The 21,552-nt window shown below is 38.7% G+C and overlaps 1 protein-coding gene across 3 annotated transcripts in view; it reads left to right on the top strand.

The window, feature by feature from the left end:
* Window positions 1–21,552, top strand: part of ksr2 (kinase suppressor of ras 2) — a 190,487-nt gene that overhangs the window by 26,592 nt on the left and 142,343 nt on the right. For 2 of the 3 annotated variants that reach the window (XM_012849642.3, XM_012849640.3), the window contains exons 2-5: window positions 4,312–4,452; window positions 5,742–5,892; window positions 18,381–18,416; window positions 20,424–20,925. In XM_012849642.3, coding sequence (XP_012705096.1) covers window positions 4,312–4,452; window positions 5,742–5,892; window positions 18,381–18,416; window positions 20,424–20,925 — 830 coding nt within the window. The remainder of the gene's footprint in view (window positions 1–4,311; window positions 4,453–5,741; window positions 5,893–18,380; window positions 18,417–20,423; window positions 20,926–21,552) is intronic. The other variant, XM_036144096.1, reaches the window with a different exon arrangement.

Genomic DNA, 21,552 nt, shown 5'->3' with positions numbered 1-21,552 from the left:
ACTAAAAGTAAGTAACCTTTTCTTGAAATTAGTATATTTTTTCCTTGATTTGAGCAAGCAACTAAATAAGACTATTTGCCAATGGTATTAGTGTTTTCACCCCTAAAATAAGATAATTAGATATCCTGCATTTGAAATGAGATGATGGAGATGATTTGTTCTTATTTTAAGTGCAAAATTCTTATTCCATTGGCAAATAGTCTTATTTAGCTGCTCGAATCAAGGGAAAATACACTAATTACAAGAAACTTTGACTTACTTTTAGTGCCCTTTTTGCAGTGTGTTCTCATAAAATTTGTCTGACTTTTAATCTCTCAGCAGTCATTCATTCCATTTTGGGTTTATTTGAGGTGTTTATTTGAAGTTATATTTTGTAATGCCATGGGCTGGAGAACAAATGATGCATGTATGCTTTTAAAATGAATTTTAATCTTTTTAAACCTTTAAAACAACACAAGGGTTTGTTTTTTTCAGCACATTACAGCACTGCCTTCGCTTGTGTATAACATTTATACTTTTTAAACCCTAACTTTTTCTAATAGTCTATAATAAAGAACAGCAAATATTAATAATTCTTTTTTAGTTTTGTCTCTCTATCTCACCTGCTTAGTAGTAGTGCTAGGATGTACTTGCCATTGTTGGCATATGCATGTATGTGGGACTGCTTTCTCAACATAGAATAACCTTAACGGTAATTCTTACAATAAAAGGCAGAGAAAGTCATTTCTAGGAAACATAAAAGATAATAGAATTTAAAAAAAAACTCTATTTAATGATCTGAGTAGAAAGCTTCTATTGGGACAGGTTGCCATTTCAATGTTCGACCACAAGGAGGGACTGTTACTGTATCAAGGCTGTGCTTGTGGCATCAAATTTAAATATTCTTGAAATTATATGCATCTTAAAAAGCACTTCTTATTGAAAGTCTCAGAAATAAGAAAGGAAAATAAGGTTGTTGTTTTATTTTGTAATAAAACAACAACCTTATTTTGTAATAAAACATATAAAAACATATATAGAAACCTAATATACTTGATTTTGTCGACCCTTTTACCCTGTACTGCTGCATGACTTCGATCATCATTTTCATTGTCATAAAAAAAACCTAACAAAAATAGCGGTGATTAGGTGGTAGGCTGAAACATATCTACAACATGATAATGAGATTTTTTAAAATTGTAATTCAAAAGACATTTCTCCTCCAACAAACATTACAGCTTCCAATAAAACACGGACATTAACACATTTCTACCACTCACCTCTTCTGCAACACTGACCCTAACATACCTCAACTATTGCCTAGCAGTGTGGTCAAATGTCACTTGTGGAATTATAAATAACCCCAATTATACAAAATAGAGCTGCTCGTGTAGCACTTAGATGCAACTACAGGAGAAACGTAATATCTATGTATGAAGATCGAAACCGGCTGCTGGTTAAAGACAGATTGTTGTATTCACTCATCATCTTTACAAGCAACATTTCCATCTCAAAATTGCCTTCTATTTTGTGCAATAATCTCTTTTTCAGTGTAGATAACCATCAGTACAGTACCAGACATGCAGCTGAACACTCACTGCGAGAATGAATGGCATAAATCAAGATTAAAAACACATTTGTTTAGGATTGCCTTCGACTGTTCTAGTTAAACCGTTTTTACTGAAACATCATTAGTTCAACTTTGTAGTCCAACTGTTTTTAATATTTGCTTTTAGTTTCTATTTTCCCATGTTTTATTTTGTTTCTACATTTTATTCCAACTTGCTTTTATTCTGTTTTATTTTCCAATGTTTTATTCATGTTAAGCACTTTGCATTGTCTTTGTACTGGAATGTGCTACACAAATAAATTTGCCTCGGCTTACCAAAACATACGAAGCTCATTACCAACGCGATTCAATTTAAATTCTTTGTAAAATGTATCTATCAAAAATAATTAGACCTGAGACGTGTATGTGTGTGTTTATGGCAAGGCAGGGCAAATTTATTTGTATGGGAATGTATACATGTTTATTTCTGTATGTATGTATGTATGTATGTATGTATGTATGTATGTATGTATGTATGTATGTACGGGTATACTTTTTCTTTGCTGAGTACTTTTGTTTGTAGAAAATGTCGTTGATTATTTATATGCAGCATTGATTTATGAAAATCAACATTATGATCAATTTATTCATACTGTTGTCATAATTATAAGAAAGTATATTATGATGTATTGTGTGAACCCTGAGTAACATCTCCCTTGGAGTTGGCAAATGCTGTATTCTGTTCTTATTTATGTATGTTTTAGTTGGACCCCAGGCAGAACAGACCCCAGAATAGCATGGCTGCAGCTAATGGGGATCTGTATTAATAAACTAAACTAAATTATTGATACTCTGGACTGAGGACCTGATGCCTCTTTGCTGGCAAAGAGTTACTGCTTTTCTCACCCATAGAATGGAGACAATTCCTGTGAATAATAAAGAAAAGTCATAATAATAATCAAAAAGGGGAAGGAGACAATGGTGAAAACAGTGATGATCATATTACTATCAGGAACACTCATTACCTGACCCAATGTCCTGCTGCTTGCTCCCTTTGACTGAGTCTCCTGGAGCTTGGCATAGGGGAGGTCCACATGTGGCATAATATGGTGAACAAGTTCTAGAAAGAGCAGCACGGCCAAGTTTGCCCTTTTTTTAAGGTCTCTGACCCACACTGTTGTCCACAAAACTTCAATGCCAAGTGTTGGAAATAATAATTTTCATTGCTTCCCATGCTTGCTTTTTCAATCATCCCATCCAGCAGTTTGTGGCAGGGGACATGCATCTGTCCACGGCCGCTTCCCCGTTGCTGGATTCTTTATAAGCAGCAGTTCCACTGGCCCGCCCGTTTTCGCCCGCCCTACTCGGCTCCTCGCTGCACGGATTGCCTGGTTAGGCGCGGACTTCCTCGCTGCAGCCAGCGGTGAAGGCGTAAGAGCATTGCTAGAGATGAGCTTCTGTAGACCAGCATGTCTGGATATAGAAAGCTGAAGTGTATTTTCAGCTTTCAGCTAATTTTCAGCTAATAAAATAATATTTCGGTTTGACCCATTCTGTTCATAGGGATCCTTAATATTAATGTGTCGCTCTTCAGTTATTCTGGATTTCCTCAGAGAAAACCTTCTCATTTCTCTTCGCCCCGTGGCCAATTGCTAAAAAAGAGGGACGTTCACTCGAAACTAAAATTTAGTCCTCTTGACTAAATAAAAATTTTCTGCTGCCCTCGCTGCTGTCTTCACACACATCCACTCTCATTTAGTGGGTGTTTGAAATACCCAAAGGACATCAAAACAGGAATAGTCCAGAATTTTCTGAGCTTCAATACTAAAAGGACTAACTTCATATTATTCAGCCCAAGTGGCCGTTGTGACTCCTATCATGTACATTTTGCCTCCTGTTCTCTGTGATTTGAGATCCACTACCACTAATCTGGGGGAAATGGGGACATAACGTTTTATTCACAAGTCAGCTTTATCGCAACAAATTTCCAAAATCAAGACCAATTTCAAAGCAGGATTTTAAATCCTTCTCGCCTTTAATAAAACGTCTCGATTAATATAACACCGCATTTCAAAATCGGGCAAACTTCCTAAGCTTGCTCGTCAGTTTACTCGATCAAACAGGCGAGAGCACATCAGTTTTCTGGCTGCTTTTCACAGGCTCTTTGTTTACTAAGTATTGGGTTTAAAATTATTTGAGTTGTTTTTTTGGATGTCTTAGTTGCCTCGCTCTGCCTTATCTCTGGGACTTGCTTCACCTGAACTCATGGCTGTTCCAAAGACGAGGCTGAAGCTCTGAGGAAATCTTTCCTTTTTTAGGAAACTTTTTGATCTGTCTGTATGATTTGATTACTTTGTACACTGCTTTAAGATTACATGTGTTGTGAATTGCCGCTATAAAATAAACTTTAATTGAATAGGAAAGGTGATCGGGCTTTTACAGTAGTTAAATCACAGAACGAGTTGCCTCTAAGTGTTAGTCAGGCTCTTTTACCGTCTTCTTTTAAATCTCTTTTAAAGCCTCGTCTTTTCTCCACAGTGTTCAACACAGCATGAGCTGTTTGTTCTTCTGTGTCGGTTTATGTATTACCTGAATATGGTTATTGTTTATTGAATACCAGTGTTTAAAGTCCGTTTTCACTTATTTACCTTTTTTTTTTATTTATTCTCTTACCGTACAGCACTTCAGTCCTACCTTTTTTTTTGGTATTAAATGTGTTTCATAAACAGATGGAATGGAATCAGGATAGTTTCCCTAACCATGTTTGTCCCTCTCCTTCTCAGGGAAAGTTGGTGAAGTACTTCAGCCGCCAGCTGTCCTGCAAGTGCAAAGTGGCCTTAGAGGAGCGCAGTGCAGAGCTAGAAGACTTCCCTCGCCTCGACCACTGGTTCCGCATTGTCAACCTGAGGAAGGAGGTCGCAGAGGTGAGGAGGGGCTCTTTATAGCAGCGTTTTTTCCTGTAATCGTTTTCACTCAGTGAGTGGGAAACCTAAAAGAACCCCACTGTGTGTCCAACACAATGTTTTCTCTCATACGTATTATTTTCGATGGATACCTCATAATTCTTTTGCAATTTCTACATTCCTAACGTAATAAGACGGTATGACCTTGCAGTTCAGGCCATTCATGCATGTAAGAACGTATTAGATTTAACGCTCTGAGGTGTCTTTTAATCTTAAAGTATTTTCTAATGTATAAAGGTTAAATAAGTAATTCCAAACTGTCTTAAAGTTATGTTGTCTCCACCACGGCGTAATCGGGCTTTTTGCTGCGGAAAACATGCATGTTTATGAATTCCACAAAATGGTCCTGAAATGGCAGATTTTATTTTATTTTTTATTTTTTTTCAGTTAACTAAGGATTGTATCTTATAGGAAATGAGACAGGTATCTGGCAAAAGATAATAAAATGTAAGATCAGGTTTGAAAGAGGTAATATGGCTGCTTTTATTGGCATTTTTTTCTAAAATATTTTTGCATATTCCTGCTTGTATTTAGTCAATGTACCGTTGGTAATGAGCCCAAAGTCCTTGAGGATGGAATGCCTCTTTGCCATCACCCTAATCTTTAGGTTCCTCTGTGGATTCTCTATCAGATTTAAGTAGGGACTCTGTCTGGGCCAATCTGTAACATTAATATTACTTCTAGTCAGAATAAACTGTTGGTAAAAGTAAAAGATCACTAAATCTGCTAGGTACGAATCATTTCGGGCTGTAGACTTTTTTAATACTCTTCTCTTGACTTTTGAACATCTCGCCAAAATATTTTCTTTTGCTAAAGATTGCAAACAAGCAAATATTGAGAAAATCCTAATAAGACAGCAAAGCTTTATTTCTGGTGTGTCAAAACTCGATGGCATGAATAATACAACATCCACAGCAGCACCAAAATATTGATCTACCAAATAGTTGCCATGTTGCAGAATTAATAATAATGATGAAAGCATTAAAACACATTTTATTAGTTATTACGTCTCTTTAATTGTGTTGTTGTCGGTGTTAAATGTAAAACAATAACCTGCAAGAACAACCAAAAGCTTTTTTAACGTTCCTCACAGAATCACCAACTTTTCCAGTCTGTGTCACAGAAGAAACGAAAAAAAACAACAACACGTCTTCATGGCCCATTTCTGGCAGTTTCTGGCCGGTGTAGCCATTTTAACTTCTCTATATTTTGGTATACACCAATGAACCTATTGTGCGCATGCTTTTCAGGAGATGAATGCAGGTGAGGTGACTCTAGAAGGCCTGCTGGAGATGAGTGAGGAGCAGGTGTCCGAGTTATTGCAGAAGTTTGGTGCCAACGAAGAAGAATGTGCCCGACTTAACGCTTCCCTCTCCTGCCTCAGAAAGGCTCACCAACTTGGTAAGAATCGACCCTGCTGACACAGGAATTAAGTTGTCGGTAAATTAAATGTAAAATTAAAAAAATTGAAATAACATTTTTTTTTTCATCAGTAAAACTTTTTTTTGATGCTCTTTTCCCACTTTAGTTAAGAAGCACAACACTTTTACTATTGTCCATATTGATGAACTGTTTCTTTAGTATCTCATCAAAAACCTTTGAGCAGCAATACTGTACTTTTAACCTGATGTAAAAGTTAAACGTGGAGTCAGTGCGTTCAAATTTCTTTAAACAACACAAAAGGTTTGATGTCTCAGTTGCCAGGAAAATATTTTTTTCACAGTGATGCAGTCCTGAACCAGATCTTTGGGCAGGGTAACGCTTACAAGTATTCCAAACTGCTTGATCATAACCACGGTTAAAGTCGAGCTGGACAAAATGTAAAAAAAAAAAATAACCCAGGGAGATCAAAACCAATAGAATAGGGAAATTATCAAAAGACAAACACAAAACAACAAAAAACAGACAAAGAAAAAAATTAACTATTGGCCTGCAGATGTATTCACCACCTTTGGCAGCTTGAAAACTTCAACATGCATGATTTCAGCTGCAAGTGGCCTAGGATGTATGAGCTCGCCTCATCTTGCCTCTGGGATTTCTGCCCATTCTTCAAGGCTAAACTGCTCCAGCTCCTTCATGTTGGATGGTTTTCACTTGTGAACAGCAATGTCCCAGTCTGAGCACAGATTCTTGATAGTTTTTAGGTCTGGACTTTGACTAGGCCATTGCAACACATCTAAACGTTGGCCCTTAAACCGCTCTAGTGTTGCTTTAGCAGGATGCTTCGGGTCACTGCTCTGCTGGAAGGTGAACCTCCTCCCAGTCTCACATTTACAGACAGACCGACGCAGGTTCTGCTGGAGAATAGCCCTGTATGTAGCACCATGCATCTTCCCTTCAACTCAGACCAGTTGTCCCTTCTCTGCTGGTAAACATCCCCACAGAATGATGCTTCCACCACCATGTTTCACTGTGGAGATGATGTTCATGGAGCGATGGAATGTGCACTCTTTGCCGCAGGCATAACATTTTCCTTGATGGTTGAAAAGTAAGAAATTAGCCTCATATGACCAGAGAACGTTCCTCCATGCCTTTGGGGAGTTGCCCACATGTCTATGGATATCTTAAAATGTGTCTTCTCATTTTTAACGCTAAGTAATGGCTTTTTTTCTGGCCACCCCTCCATAAAGCCCAGCTCTAAGGAGTGGGCGGCTTATTGTGGGCCTATGTCCAGATCCTCTGGTATCTGCTGTGGAGCTCTGCAGCTGCTTCAGGGTTACCTCTGGTCTCTGTGCTGCCTCTCTGATTGATGCCCTCTTGGCCCGGTCTGTGAGTTCTGGTGGGCGGCCCTCTTTTGGCAGGTTTGTTGTGGTACCAGGTGCTTTCTATTTGAAGATTATAGACTTGATGGTGCTCCAAGTGACTGTCAAAGATTTTGAAAAGTTTTAATAACCCCACCCTGATTTGTACTTCTTAGCAGTTTTGTCTCTGACTTGTTTGAAGAGATTTTTGTCTTCACGGTGTGAAGCCTCCTGCTTAGTGGCGCCACAGCCTCTGGGGCCTTTTAGAAAATGCATGTCTACACTAACAGATGATTTGAAACTTAAATTGCGCTCAGATGGACCTCATTTCACTAATTATGTGACTTTTGACGGTAACTGGTTGATCTTCATAGCAAAGGGTGTGGATACATTATGCAAATTATGTCATTTCACTTCACCAACTTAGGCTATTTTGTGCAGATCCATTACATAAAATAAGATAAAAATAATTAATTACAGCTTGGAATGTAGCAAAATAAGTACAAAGCCAAACTTCTTCTACAAGGCACAGTTCATAACTGTGTTTTATTTTGTACCAAGCTCCCCAATATGGCTTTTTCAAACCGCAAGATGGGATCATGTTGATTGCAATTTCTCTAAAAGCTTCAGCTGGAGGATGCAAATGAGCCGTCGTGGTTTTAACTTGACAAATGGAAAAGATGCATGATGCATGCCTTTTGCCTTTAATTGTATTTTTGCCAACCTTTACATTATGAACAGTCCTTATGTGTACAATTATATATTTTTGGACATCGTAGATCTGTAGCAGTTATTATTGTAAATTGTAAAGAATTTTCAAATATTTGACTGAGATTTTGAAATATTTCCGACTTGCCAAAGGTGCATTACTTTTGCTGCCCACCAGATGGCTTTAAGAGACCGCATATTGCTTGTCACAAATACAAAGCTTGCAATGACAAATATTAACCAGAAGGGGGCAATAGAGTATCACTAAAACTGGAGCAGTTTGATGGGTTAAATAACTTCTCTTCTTTTCTCTCTGTAACAGATGTCTTTTCAAAGAGAATAAATATTAATATTAAAACTTTTTTTAACCAATAGAGTACTTTTAAAGGAGGTTTAAGTGACAGCAGAGACTCTGACAAACAATGTGGTTGTTATTTCTCTGCTGAAATCCTGAATTATCTAAAATATTATTTAAATTGTTAGTCGAGGTGCTTACGTGTTATCCATCCATTCTGTCACTTTGGGTTCACTAAAACAGAAGCACATACTTTTTCTAAAAAAATAAACAAAACTATTCATAATATCTAAGAAAAAGGTGAAGGAGGTGGGAAACAGTGTTGCTGTACCAACATTTCAAAATTCAGTTAGGTGTATTTCCACTGTTGCTGAGCCAAACACTCTATTTGTTCAATTTTAAAAACCTTTGGCAGTTTGTATCAGTGCATACAAAGTGATATTTGGAAAACAAAAAGGTGACTTTCTTCTCATGGCTTCTTGCAAAAGCAAAATTTTAAATAAGAGAGAACATAACAGACATAAACAAGGAATGTTCAAATGTTAAAAAGAAACTAAACGAGCATAAGACCTTCCAACAATTGATGTAGTTTCCCTGCCCACTGCAAAAATTGAACAGAAACACTTACATTGTGTTGTGATATAGAAGAAAATACGTAATGTTGGCAATGCTGTCTTTTTAATGTTATTTTGGCATTTATGATGCTCACTACGCTGAGGATGAAAAATGAAAAGTGAGCCCACGCACCATTCCAGTGTCTTTCTGCCTGAAGAAGCTTTATCTTGTAGCAGGAGCAATAATGCATTGAATAGTTTGTTGTAAGTCCTGAGTCTTTCCGACTGAAATATTCTGATGTCGGTGGAATGACTCTGGTCTTCCCTGCTGACTTCGAGTTGTCTGTTATGATCTCATCCCATGCTGAGATTTTTGATTTATAGGTCCTTTAAAATCCACTGTAAACCAAAATAGTCAGGTTTTAAAGTTTTCTTAGAGGAGAAATACAGAAAAGAAAACACATTCAAGTTCAGTTTTACCAAAAGTGTAATTATTTCTGTCTAATTTAGCTAGAATACAACTGTGGACCCGTTCTTAAAAAGCCAATGTGTCACAGTGTATTCCCTGGAGAAGCAGGAAGTCATACTAATAAATCTTTTTTAAATAGCATAAGAATAAGCATAAGAGAGTGGAGTACATTTTAAAGGGCTTTTGATGCACTTTAATTTTCTGTTGTGTGTTTTTATTGACATAAAAAGTCAATTTGAATTTGAAGTGGTCAAATCATTGTTGGTCAATCACTTATTCATTAGAATGTAGGCAAAGCTGCTGTTTGTTTAGCAGCATATAGAAGTCTGTGACTTAATCAGTGTAGACTGAGCATCTGCATAGATAAGTATGAGACTAAGTAATATATAACCATCTAATGTATAACTTGCAAGTGCATTTCAGCGTAATGGCTCGTTACACTGAAAGATGTCAAAATTACACTGAAATTAGACTGTGGGCGTAACGGTGCTACGTGCTACGCTAACAGTATAACACAGATGTTTGAAATACCATAAAGCTCATGTGCATCAGCGACGTTCTAAACTGCCCAGACAACAGACCTGTAAGCTAGCGCTAGCTGTTATTAGCTTCACAGACAGCCTAATAAAATGGTTCTGTCGCGGTCTGGGCGCTTCGAGCTGCACCACGTAATGCTCCGCTGCGTGAATGCAGACTGAAAAAGCGAAACAACATACAAACATGTGTTCAGTCTTTGTTCTATAAGTTAATGTTTCAATCAGTTTTTATGTGGAAGCACATAGTTTTCACCAGCCTAGAGAGCCCTCTTGTGGCTATAGACAGTAAAGTTTACTGGTTCATGTTGGTCAATATGAATTACCATTTAAAATTAATATATAAATCTTACCTGACTATAAGTCGCAGGATCGGTAAACTATGAAAAAAAAGTGTGACTTATAGTCTGAAAAATATGGTAATTGAAACCAAATATTTAGCTACACAGTGTAAAAAGACTTGACATTTTTTACTCAATCTCTAATACTGAGTCCAACCAAACTTTTAGGGCCTTATATTCAAAGATTCCAAATAGGGAGCGCTATTATTTGTTTAAATTGTTTGGGTTAGAAAAAAGTGGCTGCGTTGCTGGTGAGCGACAAATGGCGTCTGCAAAGTCAATTTGGACCACCCCCATTTCAATGAGAAAACAGCGTGTGCTGGCTATTTGGGAGTGGCTGTGAAAGAACGATGAAGGTCTAAGCATTGGAGCTGGAGGTAATAATCATAATAATAAAACAATATAACATTGATAATAATGGGGATTATTCATAGTGCATTTTAAGTATTTCAAAGTGCCACAAACAAAAGTAAAACAAATTAAAAGGATAAAAATAAAAGTTAAATTTAAAGAATTGGATATCAACCATAAAACTAGAAAGTGAAGCCGTACGGTCAGACCTACAACCAGATTCATCTCTAAACAGCTGGATTCGCCTTCTCCAACAACTCACAACCTCTTGACCCGAAATATTCACAACCAAGATAGACCCATAATAATTTAACACAACTGTCCGTCGTACAGAGCCTGTAAAGGAACGTTGAGGTAGTAAAAAAAAAATCCCTTTTTTATCACAGGTGATATATACATATCTGCTATTAACTCTACATGGCCTTTTAAATTTACAACAGTCATGCAGCAGAATGTTTGTACGGGTCAAATAAAACTGGTTGCAGGCTGGCTCAGGTTGTGATTAAATTGCGTACACCACACAAACTAATACGCAGGAAGGCAATGACGCATTGCGCAGCTTCTCTTCCTATGCCGTCGAAACATCAGGCAGATATGCAACAGTGTGAGGGTTATAAGGGGTGCATCAGTTATTCTCCCTAAATTGTTTTGGTGTGTTTTCCAAACTGAAGAAATGTAATCAAACTGAAGGCTGGGTTTTCTAAAATATTTGTTGTGTTTCATTATGTTACTGCAATAATAAAAAAAAATGAATTTACTCTATTGATTTCCATGCATCTTTACCAGGGCTGCCACTAGGTTTGAGTTTGCTGCATTTTCAGATAGTTTGCCAACATTTTAGATGGGAACAACGTATGATTATAATAGTACAATCATTTGCGGCTGTTTAATGTTAAATGCCTTGCTTAAAGGCATGCTTAATAAATGTAGTATTTAATATAAACACAAAGCTTCTGACCCATGGCTGCTTATCTTTGACCAACAAAATCCCACATTTCATTACTTGTGTCACCAACGACCAAAGTTTACTTAGGAGTGTGCTGTCATTTTATTCCTTCGTGTGTGTCCTTTTCCTGTAGTTTGCTTTTATTTGCTTCACTGCCTCTACCTTTCATTTGAGTCCTCAGTCTTTTTTTTTCTCTTTCTTCTTGCTCTCCAATGACAAACAGAACCACTAATGGGCTTTCTAACAAGGTGGGCTTTGCTTGAAATGTGCGAATGCACAACAGCAACACCGCCACGCGTACTGGCAAGAGCCACTTTTCAGCCGAGAGAAATACACGGGGTGGCTGCGGTGGTCCGTGTCTTCTTGCCCAAATGGAGAGAGGGAGATGTGTCATAGCTCCCAAAACACCGCCGTATCTGCACATCTGTGTGTGCATGCACACGTGTGCATGGTACAGAGATTTGCATTTCAGCGAGAATTAAAATGAAATTAACCAACCCCATCTGTGCATTAAGAATTTGGTGACTATTCAGTAAAGAGTGGAGGATGCTTTTTTAAAAAAAAGACTATTTTCAGTGCAGAAATACACATTCATTCAGACATGGTGAATGAACAGTGAGCAGGATTTGCAGATGAAGGCTACGTTTTTCTTTAGGTTGTGATTCATTGGAAATATATGAAAACTGGCAAGGACATGTGTTGGCTGTTTGATGTATCACAGGCATTTGCTAAAAAAGCGCAAATAAATATGTTGCCTTTTAGTGTAATAATGGGAGAGGGAAACCAATGCAAGTAAAAGGGAAATTCACTATTAGCTCTTGAGATTGGACTTGCAATAAGATGAGTCATACAATTTGGAGGCAACCGACCAGTCCTTTGTGCTGCATTATGTACAAGTCTACCCTGAAGACGAAGCTACACACAAAAATACTCTCAGACAAACATTTACATGGATGGTTTCCGGAGTTTTAGTCCCTTCCGCTTAATCAGGGTCACTGTGTTTCTTTTCTTAGCACAAAAGCTCTCTTCTGTGTGTTTTCTCTGTAATCTTTGACAGTTGAAAGAAATGTCCCAATGCCTGGATCTGAGAGAGTTTTGCATGCATATAAACACTGAATTGGCGTCAGATGCCATCATGATAAAAAAAAAAAAGAGAAACTAATACAGGCAGAGGAGCGGAGTATGCAAAAAGAAGGGAATGTAAATGTAAAGGAGGTAACGCAAGAGGCAACGAGATGTAGAATGATGAGACAAACCCTGAGGCAAGAAACAGGTGATGACAATAAGCAGGTAAGGAAGATGCACGTCATCCTGTCGAGAAGAAAAGCCCACGGAAACGTGAAGTGAAAAGACTAAAAGAAGAATTGACCGAACGCCTAACAACTGTCTTCCTGAGCACCCAGGTGGTCCTTATTGACTGTTAGCTAATTAGCAGGGTCTAACTTTGAGTCCCACTGATTACACTGTGAGAACGTTCAACAAACCGATCCACTCAAAAGAGTGGAGATTAAAAAGGGACACTGAATTTATTGAACACAGCCCTTGCCCTTTTCACTAAATGCTGTTTACAATGGCAGCACGAAGGACCCGTCACCGTGGCATTTAACTGCCATTTAGCCAAAAGAAGCAACATCTTGAGGTAATTAGTCAAATTATGTGGTCATCAGCTTTTCTTAATGCCTTGGTTTCAAGATGAAGTAGCACCATTTATGATGATGGGATGTTCTGTTTGCATAAAAAAAGAATTGTAAAGTGTTTAAGTGCATCCTTTGGTGCTAAATAGGATGTGAGCATTTATAGTCATATGAAAAAGTTTGGGCACCCCTATTAATCTTAATTATTTCTATTTCTAAGTATTTGGGTCTTACATTCCAGTATTGAATTGAGGTTTATTGGACTAACAGAAAATGTGCAATATGCATTAAAACAAAATTTGACAGGTGCAAAAATATGGGCACCTCAGCAAAAAAAGAGACATTAATATTTAGTAGATCCTCCTTTTGCAAAAACAACGGCCTCTAGTCGCTTCCTGTAGCTTTTAATGAGTTCCTGGATCCTGGATGAAGGGATTTTTTACCATTCTTCTTTGCAAAAAATTCCAGCTCAGTTAAGGTTGATGGTCGCCGAGCATGGACAGCCTGCTTCAAATCATCCCACAGATGTTCAATGATATTCAGGTCTGGGGATTGGGATGGCCACTCCAGAACATTGTAATTGTTCCTCTGCACGAATGCCTGAGGAGATTCGGAGCGGTGTTTTGGATCATCGTCTTGCTGAAATATCCATCCCTGCCGTAACTTCAACTTCGTAACTGATTCTTGAACGTTATTCTCAAGAATCTGCTGATATTGAGTGGAATCCATGCGACCCTCTAACCTGACTCTAGCCATATGGATTTCGCTCCGCCTAGCTCCACTCACATCCATCTGGGACCTCTCCATTGGAATTGCCTTTATTGAAGGCTGGGCCTTATCAAAAATTCTTGCATATGATTGGATAAGCCACTTGTCTGTCATCTTTATCGACATGCTATTTCAACCACTCACACCGAAGCCAACCCGTGACGCTGTAAGAGCGACGCAGGAAAAAACTAAACTTTTTTTTTTTTATGTGTTTGCGGCTCTAGTGGCACGCGTTTTATTGACAGTGAGCTGACAGGAAGAGAGGGGAAGACAGTCGGCAAAGCGCCGCGGGTCGGAGTCGATCCCGGGCCGCCCGCGTCGAGGACTAAAGGCCTTCTAACACGGTTCGCGCTAACCGCTCCGCCACGGGCGCGCCCCGGAAAACAAAACTTGCCAAATCCGGTCGGGAGAAGAGCGAAAACATCGTTTCCACCAACAAAAGCCTTCAGAGACGTTCTCTGATGTTCTTTTAATGAAACAATATTAGGTAGATTGGACAACACGGAAGAAATAGCATACTCCATGCGAGCCGCCATTGCTATCAAAACAGTCTCACGTCACGGTCGCGTCTCCACTACGTCACATCTATGAAACTCCAGCCCTGCGTCCTGATTGGCTAGACAATAAAATTGGTTGGAGAAATCACTCTCTATGGGAGAGGTCCCAGATGAATGTGAGTCGAGCTAGGCGGAGCAAAATCCATATGGCTAGAGTCAGGTTAGCGACCCTCAACATTAACAAGATTCCCAGTGCCCGCATTGGCAACACAGCCCCAAAGCATGATGGAACCTACACCAAACTTTACAGTGGGTAGCAAGTGTTTTTCTTGGAATGCTGTGTTTTTTTTTGCCGCCATGCATAACGCCTTTTTTTTATGACCAAACAACTCAATCTTTGTTTCATCAGTCCCCAGGACCTTATTCCAAAATGAAGCTGGCTTATCCAAATGTGCTTTTGCATACATCAAGCGACTCTGTATGTGGCATGCTTGCAGAAAAGGCATCTGTCGCATCACAATCTTTGTTTTTTTTTTACATCATTTGAGAGTTGTTTTGAGGTGCCCATGATGGATCTTCAGAGGAGATTCAAACAGGAGAACAACTTGCAACTGGCCACCTTAAATACATTTTCTCATGAATGGATACACCTGGTTATGAAGTTCAAATCTTAATGAAGTTACCAATCCAATTTTGTGTTTCAGTAAGTCAGTGAAAGGTAGTTAAATGTATTCAAATCAATAAAATGATCAGGGTACCCATATTTTTGCACCTGTCAAATTTTGTTTTAATGCATATTGCACATTTTCTGTTAGTCCAATAAACCTCAATTCAGTACCGAAATATTACTGAGTCCATCTGTTATTAGATAAATCACACTGAAATAACTGTTGCAAACACCCAAATATTAGAAATAAAAATATTATATAAGATTAATAGGGGTGGCCAAACTTTTTCATAGGACAGTAGCACACCACATTTTATTCATATTCATTTAATACATCATTAAAGGTGTATTTTCATAGAAAACCAAAAACAAACACAAACGACCCCCCCCCCCCCCCCCCCCAAAAAAAATAAAAACAACAACAACAACAAAGAAACAAACAGAAAACCCAATACATTGTACTGCATCTATCAAAAATATGTTTTCCTGGAGCAACAGAGGTCATTGTAAATTGTTATTATGAACATATTATTATTGTAACTACTTAGAACTGAAAATGAACCAAGTTTCCTAGTAATGACCAATATTATTATACAAGGGGCCTTCGGGACATGATATTGCTTATTCATTGCCCTATTATCCTTCTTTGAAGAAGCTGAACCTGTAAAGGTGGTGGAGAATATTTTCGTTCTGTGGAGTTCATGTGCTTAAACGGGAAAACCTTGGTTCAAAGAAAGAAAGAAATGATAAGTGGAGAGGGAACTTAATGAATTCAAACTCTATACAAGCCTTTTACCGAATGTTATACGTAATTGAATTGTCCAGCGACAACAATTTATAGCAGACAATGCTTTATTTGAAAAATTTCAGTCTGGCTTCTTATCATGACGGAGCGTTGAGTCTGCCTTGTTAAAACTGCATAATGACATTGTTATGTCTGTTAAAGTGAAGTACCCTGTTCTGGTGTTAGCACTGCCTTTGATACAGTAGATCACTCTGTTTTTCTGTCTGTTTTTACTAAGTTACCAAGGACCTGGTCCAAACACTGGGGTAATCGGGCTTTCTCAGTGGCAGCACCCAGACTTTGGAACCAGATTCCTCTGGATCTATGCTCCACTCCTGATCTAATAAAAAAATAAAATAAACCACACCTCACAACCTATTTACTGAAGCTGCCTTTTAATAGCAAGTAGCCTCTAAGATTCCTGATTTCCGTTCCTGATTGTTCATCGTGCCTATTTGTTTTAATTTATAGAGGATATTCTGTAGCAGACTACAGTCCTCTCTGAATAAACAAAGTTGTAATGGATTCCGAAGTACAGATATGCACTTTAAGATCAAAAGACTAACAACCTTCAGGCAAACAAGTTAGATTGCAGTTCTCAGAGGGCTTGTGCTTAGCACGCTTTCTACCTCCCATTTATCATCAAACTGTTTTTAGTTAGCCACAGTCCTTTGCTCAGGTGAAACTATGTGACAGAATAAATTCACAAGCCCTGACAGTATTTTCCGGAGGCAGTTGCTAAGATACTAATGTTCTCCATGAATTGACTCATTATGTCAGGCAACAGTTTCATGAGGTAGAGTCAAGCTGTCTGCTTCTCTCGCAGAGAAATTTCACCTGGGTATCATCTCACAAGAACTGTCAGAAGTACCAGTAAAGAGAGGCAGACATGTAATTACCAAAGGGAAGCTCATAACTCAAATCAAAGGTGATCGGTCAACATTCCCAGAAACATCTTAATTTTGAAAGGCACCAAACTAATTGCAACCTCGAACTTCAGTCATTAAACACCTTTCAAGCAGCCCACATGCAATCATTTTCTCGCAGCCTCCCATCTGTGATGTCAGCTTTAGTTGTGTGAACTTTTTTTTTATTGGAGTTGATTAATGTTCATGTGACATCAAGTTGAACTTTTACATCTCCGAGTGGCCTGTGACGGGTAGATCCTCTGCTAATAAAGAAGTCTAGAGTTCTGCCTATATGTGTGGACGAGCACTCTTTGGAGCCCTCGTCCTTTTCTGCATCTTCATATATTTCTGAAGTGTTTTTCAGAGGTGATAGTGGGGTTCAAACACAAGTGCCGTCCTCAGGTGGTCACGCCGAGGACAGAGTGGCTGAAGCACTTTGATTCAAGAGACGCAGACTACTTTCCATAGGTGTGAAATATATTAGTTAACATGGTGTGATATCTCCAGACCGATCGGTTGTGGGAAATTAGTTGGATTTGGAACATCCAAATTCACTATTGAGACATATTAGTAGCTGTGTGCCTTATTGTTTTCAAAGGTATAGTCATAGGGCATGTATGCAAGAAACAAAAAAAGTAAAAAAACATCGTAAAAATACAAGGTGGAGGGAATATGCACCATGTAGTGCTTGCACCAACAGGTTTCCATGACAACTAGACCAGCGACAGGTTCACTGATAAGAGTCGTCACCGAGAGACATGAAACCAACCACCTGTACTGTCTGTTTCACCGGCATTGGGTTAAAAAAAAATATTCACAGGCTTTGACATGCGGCACGTTGTCTGCATGGAGTTAGATTTATGTGAGTGTGGGATGTTTGAATCTCAGAAATAGTTACTTTTTATTAAATAACCTTCTATAAATAAATTATTTATAGACAAAAAAGGTTTAAATGTGTTGAAACTAAAGATTTGTTTTGTACAAATGAATAAGGAGTGAACTAGCTCTGTATTATTAGAAACTAAACTGAATTTGACTTAACATTCTGGAGGAGTTAGTGTTGCATAAATCAAAGGAGCAATACAACATGTGGACCATTTATATAAAACTATTCATGAAAAAAGAAAAGAGGACTTTTTTTTACTGTTTTCCATGTTTTTTCCCCTCTTTCTCTCTCTCTCTCTCCCTCTCACGACTCATTGCTTCTCTTAAACTCGTCTTTATAACATTAAAGAACAGAAAAAGGCTAGTGGCATTTTTACCCCCAAGTTTTTGAACTCATGTGGGAATATTTCACTGCAGATCATTTCCAGTGGTTCATCTGTTGGTACAGAGAAATATGTTTGAAGTTTTGCGTTTCTTGATGTTTACATTTCCTTGGAGACAATGCTGTGGGAGCAGAAATAATGACACAACAACGCTTAAAGTTTAAAGTTGCTCACAGAAATTTGCATTAATAGTGGCTGGAAGGTCAGAGGCAACTTTTAGAGAGTGGGCCAGTTTAGCAAGAACTCAATCATGCATAAACTTGTGCATCTGCTTAGATGTTCCCAGGATATATTTTAATAACATTATCTTTTTCCAAAACGGAACATTTAGCAATGCATTAGTGCACGTAGAACAAAAGGAAAGTGTTTTTCCGCTGTTTTCCTTCCAGATCAATAAACCCATTTTTTTTTGTTTCTTTCTGAAGAACAACTTGAGGAGGATAAATTGCACAGTAACGGAGGTAATGTATAGTCACTGAAGCTCAAAAACACTCATTTTGGCTGTCCACTTTTAAGTCTTCTGCTCATCTTTTTTTTTCATTTAAGTGAAAACTAAGTTTCAATTAAAGTCTGCTTGTGTTGTGAGTCATGCAGCTCCGCCCTGCTCCGTTTTTATGCGCTATTTTAACCCATTCTATCCGCTCTGTCCATTTGTGCTGAACCAGCTCCACATCAGCATATCTACCAACATGGTCACATCCCACAACAGAAAAGTCAAAGTTCCAGTAACCAAACTGAACATTTTGCTTGCTGTGAAACGTCCGCTTGCTGTTTACGCCGCTCACAGACATCGCACTTTCTGTCCAACCAAGAGAGAGCACAAACTGATGCTTTTGTATCTACTACTTCTCTTTTTTAGTAATTTTTTTTAAAATTCAGATTATTTTTGTGTAGTAGAATGACTTTATGGTTTCATTTTGATATTTTACGGCAGCTCTTTAAATAATCATGAAATCTTTTGACCAGTTAAGACATCTTTTTGGATTACTGATATTCCCTTCATCTATATTATATGTAAAACAAACATCTCAACGAAACAAAAATACTCGGTTAGATACTACAACAGATGACAATAAAAATGATTATTTACTTGAGTGAACTTTGGAAACATACTTTATATAGTTCTGTGAGTTTAGGAGTGGAGGTCTGGCTGTCGAGCTGTCCAGTCTGAAAGTCTTTTTTTGGAAATCAGCAACATATGGAAAATTCTATTTTTTTGTTAGAGCTTTTTCCTGCACGCTATTCTCTTATGTCCTGTTTAAATAGATCTCCCAAATAGTCCTGTCAAATTTTTAGGGAAACTCAAAGTAAAAGAAGCTGCATTAAGAACTGCCTGCCATTAACTGGATAGTAATGAAGTTATAGTGCTTTGCGAAAGTATTCATGACCCTTGAATTTTTTTTCACATTACAACCACAAACTGCATCATATTGTATGAGGATTTTATGTGACAGACAAAAATAAAGTGATGGATAATTGTGATGCACTAGAAAAGCAGTTGTTCTTTTTGTTTTTATGTCATTAAATAATAATCTGATAAGTGTGGCAGGCAAAGGTATTCAGCCCTTCTTACAGATGCCCCTAAAAAAGTTTAGGAGTCACTTTGGAACTCACCTACTTAGTAATTACAGTCCACCTGTGAGAAATTAATTTCTGCTCTGTTTTTTATGCCTCAGAAGTTTTTTAAGAGAAATTAGTAAACCAAGAGCATCATGAAGACCAAAGATACATATCATAAAGTCATTCTAGAAATCTGATATTTATGGAAGAAATGAAAGCCATTGTTGGAAGAAAACAATAAAAATAGTTCAATTTAAAGCTTGTTAGGTTGTCGGAAAATAGATGAAGACTTGAAAATGAGGAGATTCACCAACCAGTGTGACATCGACTGTAAACATGGAGCCAGAGCTTCTATTGAAAGGTTTGGATCAGTCGTTCTCAATCCTGGTCCTTGGGATGGACTGTCCTTCATGTTTTATTTGTCTCTGCTCCAGAACATCTGATTTAAATAATTGCATTAGCTCATAAGCATGCCATAAGTGCTGCAGAAAGCTGTAGCAGCAGAGTAACACCTAAAACCTGCAGGACAATGGAATCTGCAGATTATAAAGGTTTAGTTCAAAGCAAACTTATATGTAAGAAGTGCCCCGTCAATGTCTGACTGAACATGAACTATTTTAGCAAGAAAAATGGGCATCAACTTCAGTTTCTAAATGCTAAAAGCTGGTAGAGACATAGTCAAAAGACAAAATCCTCAAAACCAAGCATTACATTCCTGCGACTTCAGTTATTGCATGAAACTCACCAAGATACATTTCAGTGTGTGGCTATAATGAGATTAAATGGGGAAGAAGTTCAACTGCTATGGACCATTTTGCAAAGCACTGTACATTTGGCCGCTTTAACCATGAATTTTACACTGTATGTCACAACCAGATGTTTTTGCAAATCTCTGTCCTTCTTCACAGGGAGCCAGGCAAAACAGGACTGGTCCATCCAGTGGCCCACCTCTGAATCCGGAAAGGAAAACACTCCAGTGTGCCCGCCAGAGGCCAGTCAGTGGATTCGTTTTCAGCTCTCCCAAAGCCCCAAAGTTCAGTCCAAGTACAACCAGCACATGTGCCACAGTCCACAAGCCCTGGCGCCCCCCTTCTACACCGATCGACTTACTGTTGACAACCCAGCCACAGGACTCTTCCCTTCCTTTGACTCTGGTCATCGTTCCCTGCCGCCATCACCTCGCCAAAGGCACTTTGGCCACACACCTCCTCGGACTCCTTTGGTGGTCAACACCATGACTCCACCTGGCACTCCCCCTATGAGACGAAGGAACAAGGTAAAGGCCCCCGGAACGCCACCACCGCCGAGCCGCAAACTCATCTATCTGCTGCCCGGCTTCACCGCGCTGCATCGGAGCAAATCCCACGAATTCCAACTGGGGAACCGCTTGGATGACACACAGACACCAAAGTAAGTCCCGCACAGCTGTTTTATTTAAGTAGGTTAGGCTACGTTTACACTTCAGCCTGAAGTGACCCAATTCCGATTTTTTTCCCCATATGCAACCTGTATCCGATCTTTTTATGACAGTCTGAACAACACAGATGGGATTTTTTCAAATGCGACCCAGGCCGCTTGGATATGTGGTCCTGAATCTGATACGTATCTGATTTTTTCAAATGCGACCTCTGTCTGTACGGTCGGGTTGCATTTATCCGATCTGTACGTCACCGATTCTCGACAAACGTCACTATTCTGCGTCCTGCTATGCAGAAGCGGCAAGAAAGACGACACTCATAGCGGACTACAATGAGGAGAGCAGTCAATGGAGAGAAAGCTCCGGTTAGAAAATAAATTACTGACCGCAAAATACGCGCCAGCATTATAATCCATGTTTTCTTCCGCAAACATTGAGGACGCTTGCTACGTGTGATGTCATGCGGGACACTTAGGTTGAACGCATTCATCTCACACAGGGGGATCACATACAAGTTGCATATATTTGGAAATGTGATGGACCACGCAAAAAAATCGGATTTGACAAAAAAATCGGATTTCACAAAACAATCGGAATTGAGCATTAAGACCTGCAGTGTG

Source organism: Fundulus heteroclitus, chromosome 12 (assembly GCF_011125445.2).
Source record: "Fundulus heteroclitus isolate FHET01 chromosome 12, MU-UCD_Fhet_4.1, whole genome shotgun sequence".
Lineage (NCBI taxonomy): Eukaryota > Metazoa > Chordata > Actinopteri > Cyprinodontiformes > Fundulidae > Fundulus > Fundulus heteroclitus.
Note: the sequence above shows the minus strand (reverse complement) of the source record. Positions and strands in the feature narration are given on the sequence as shown.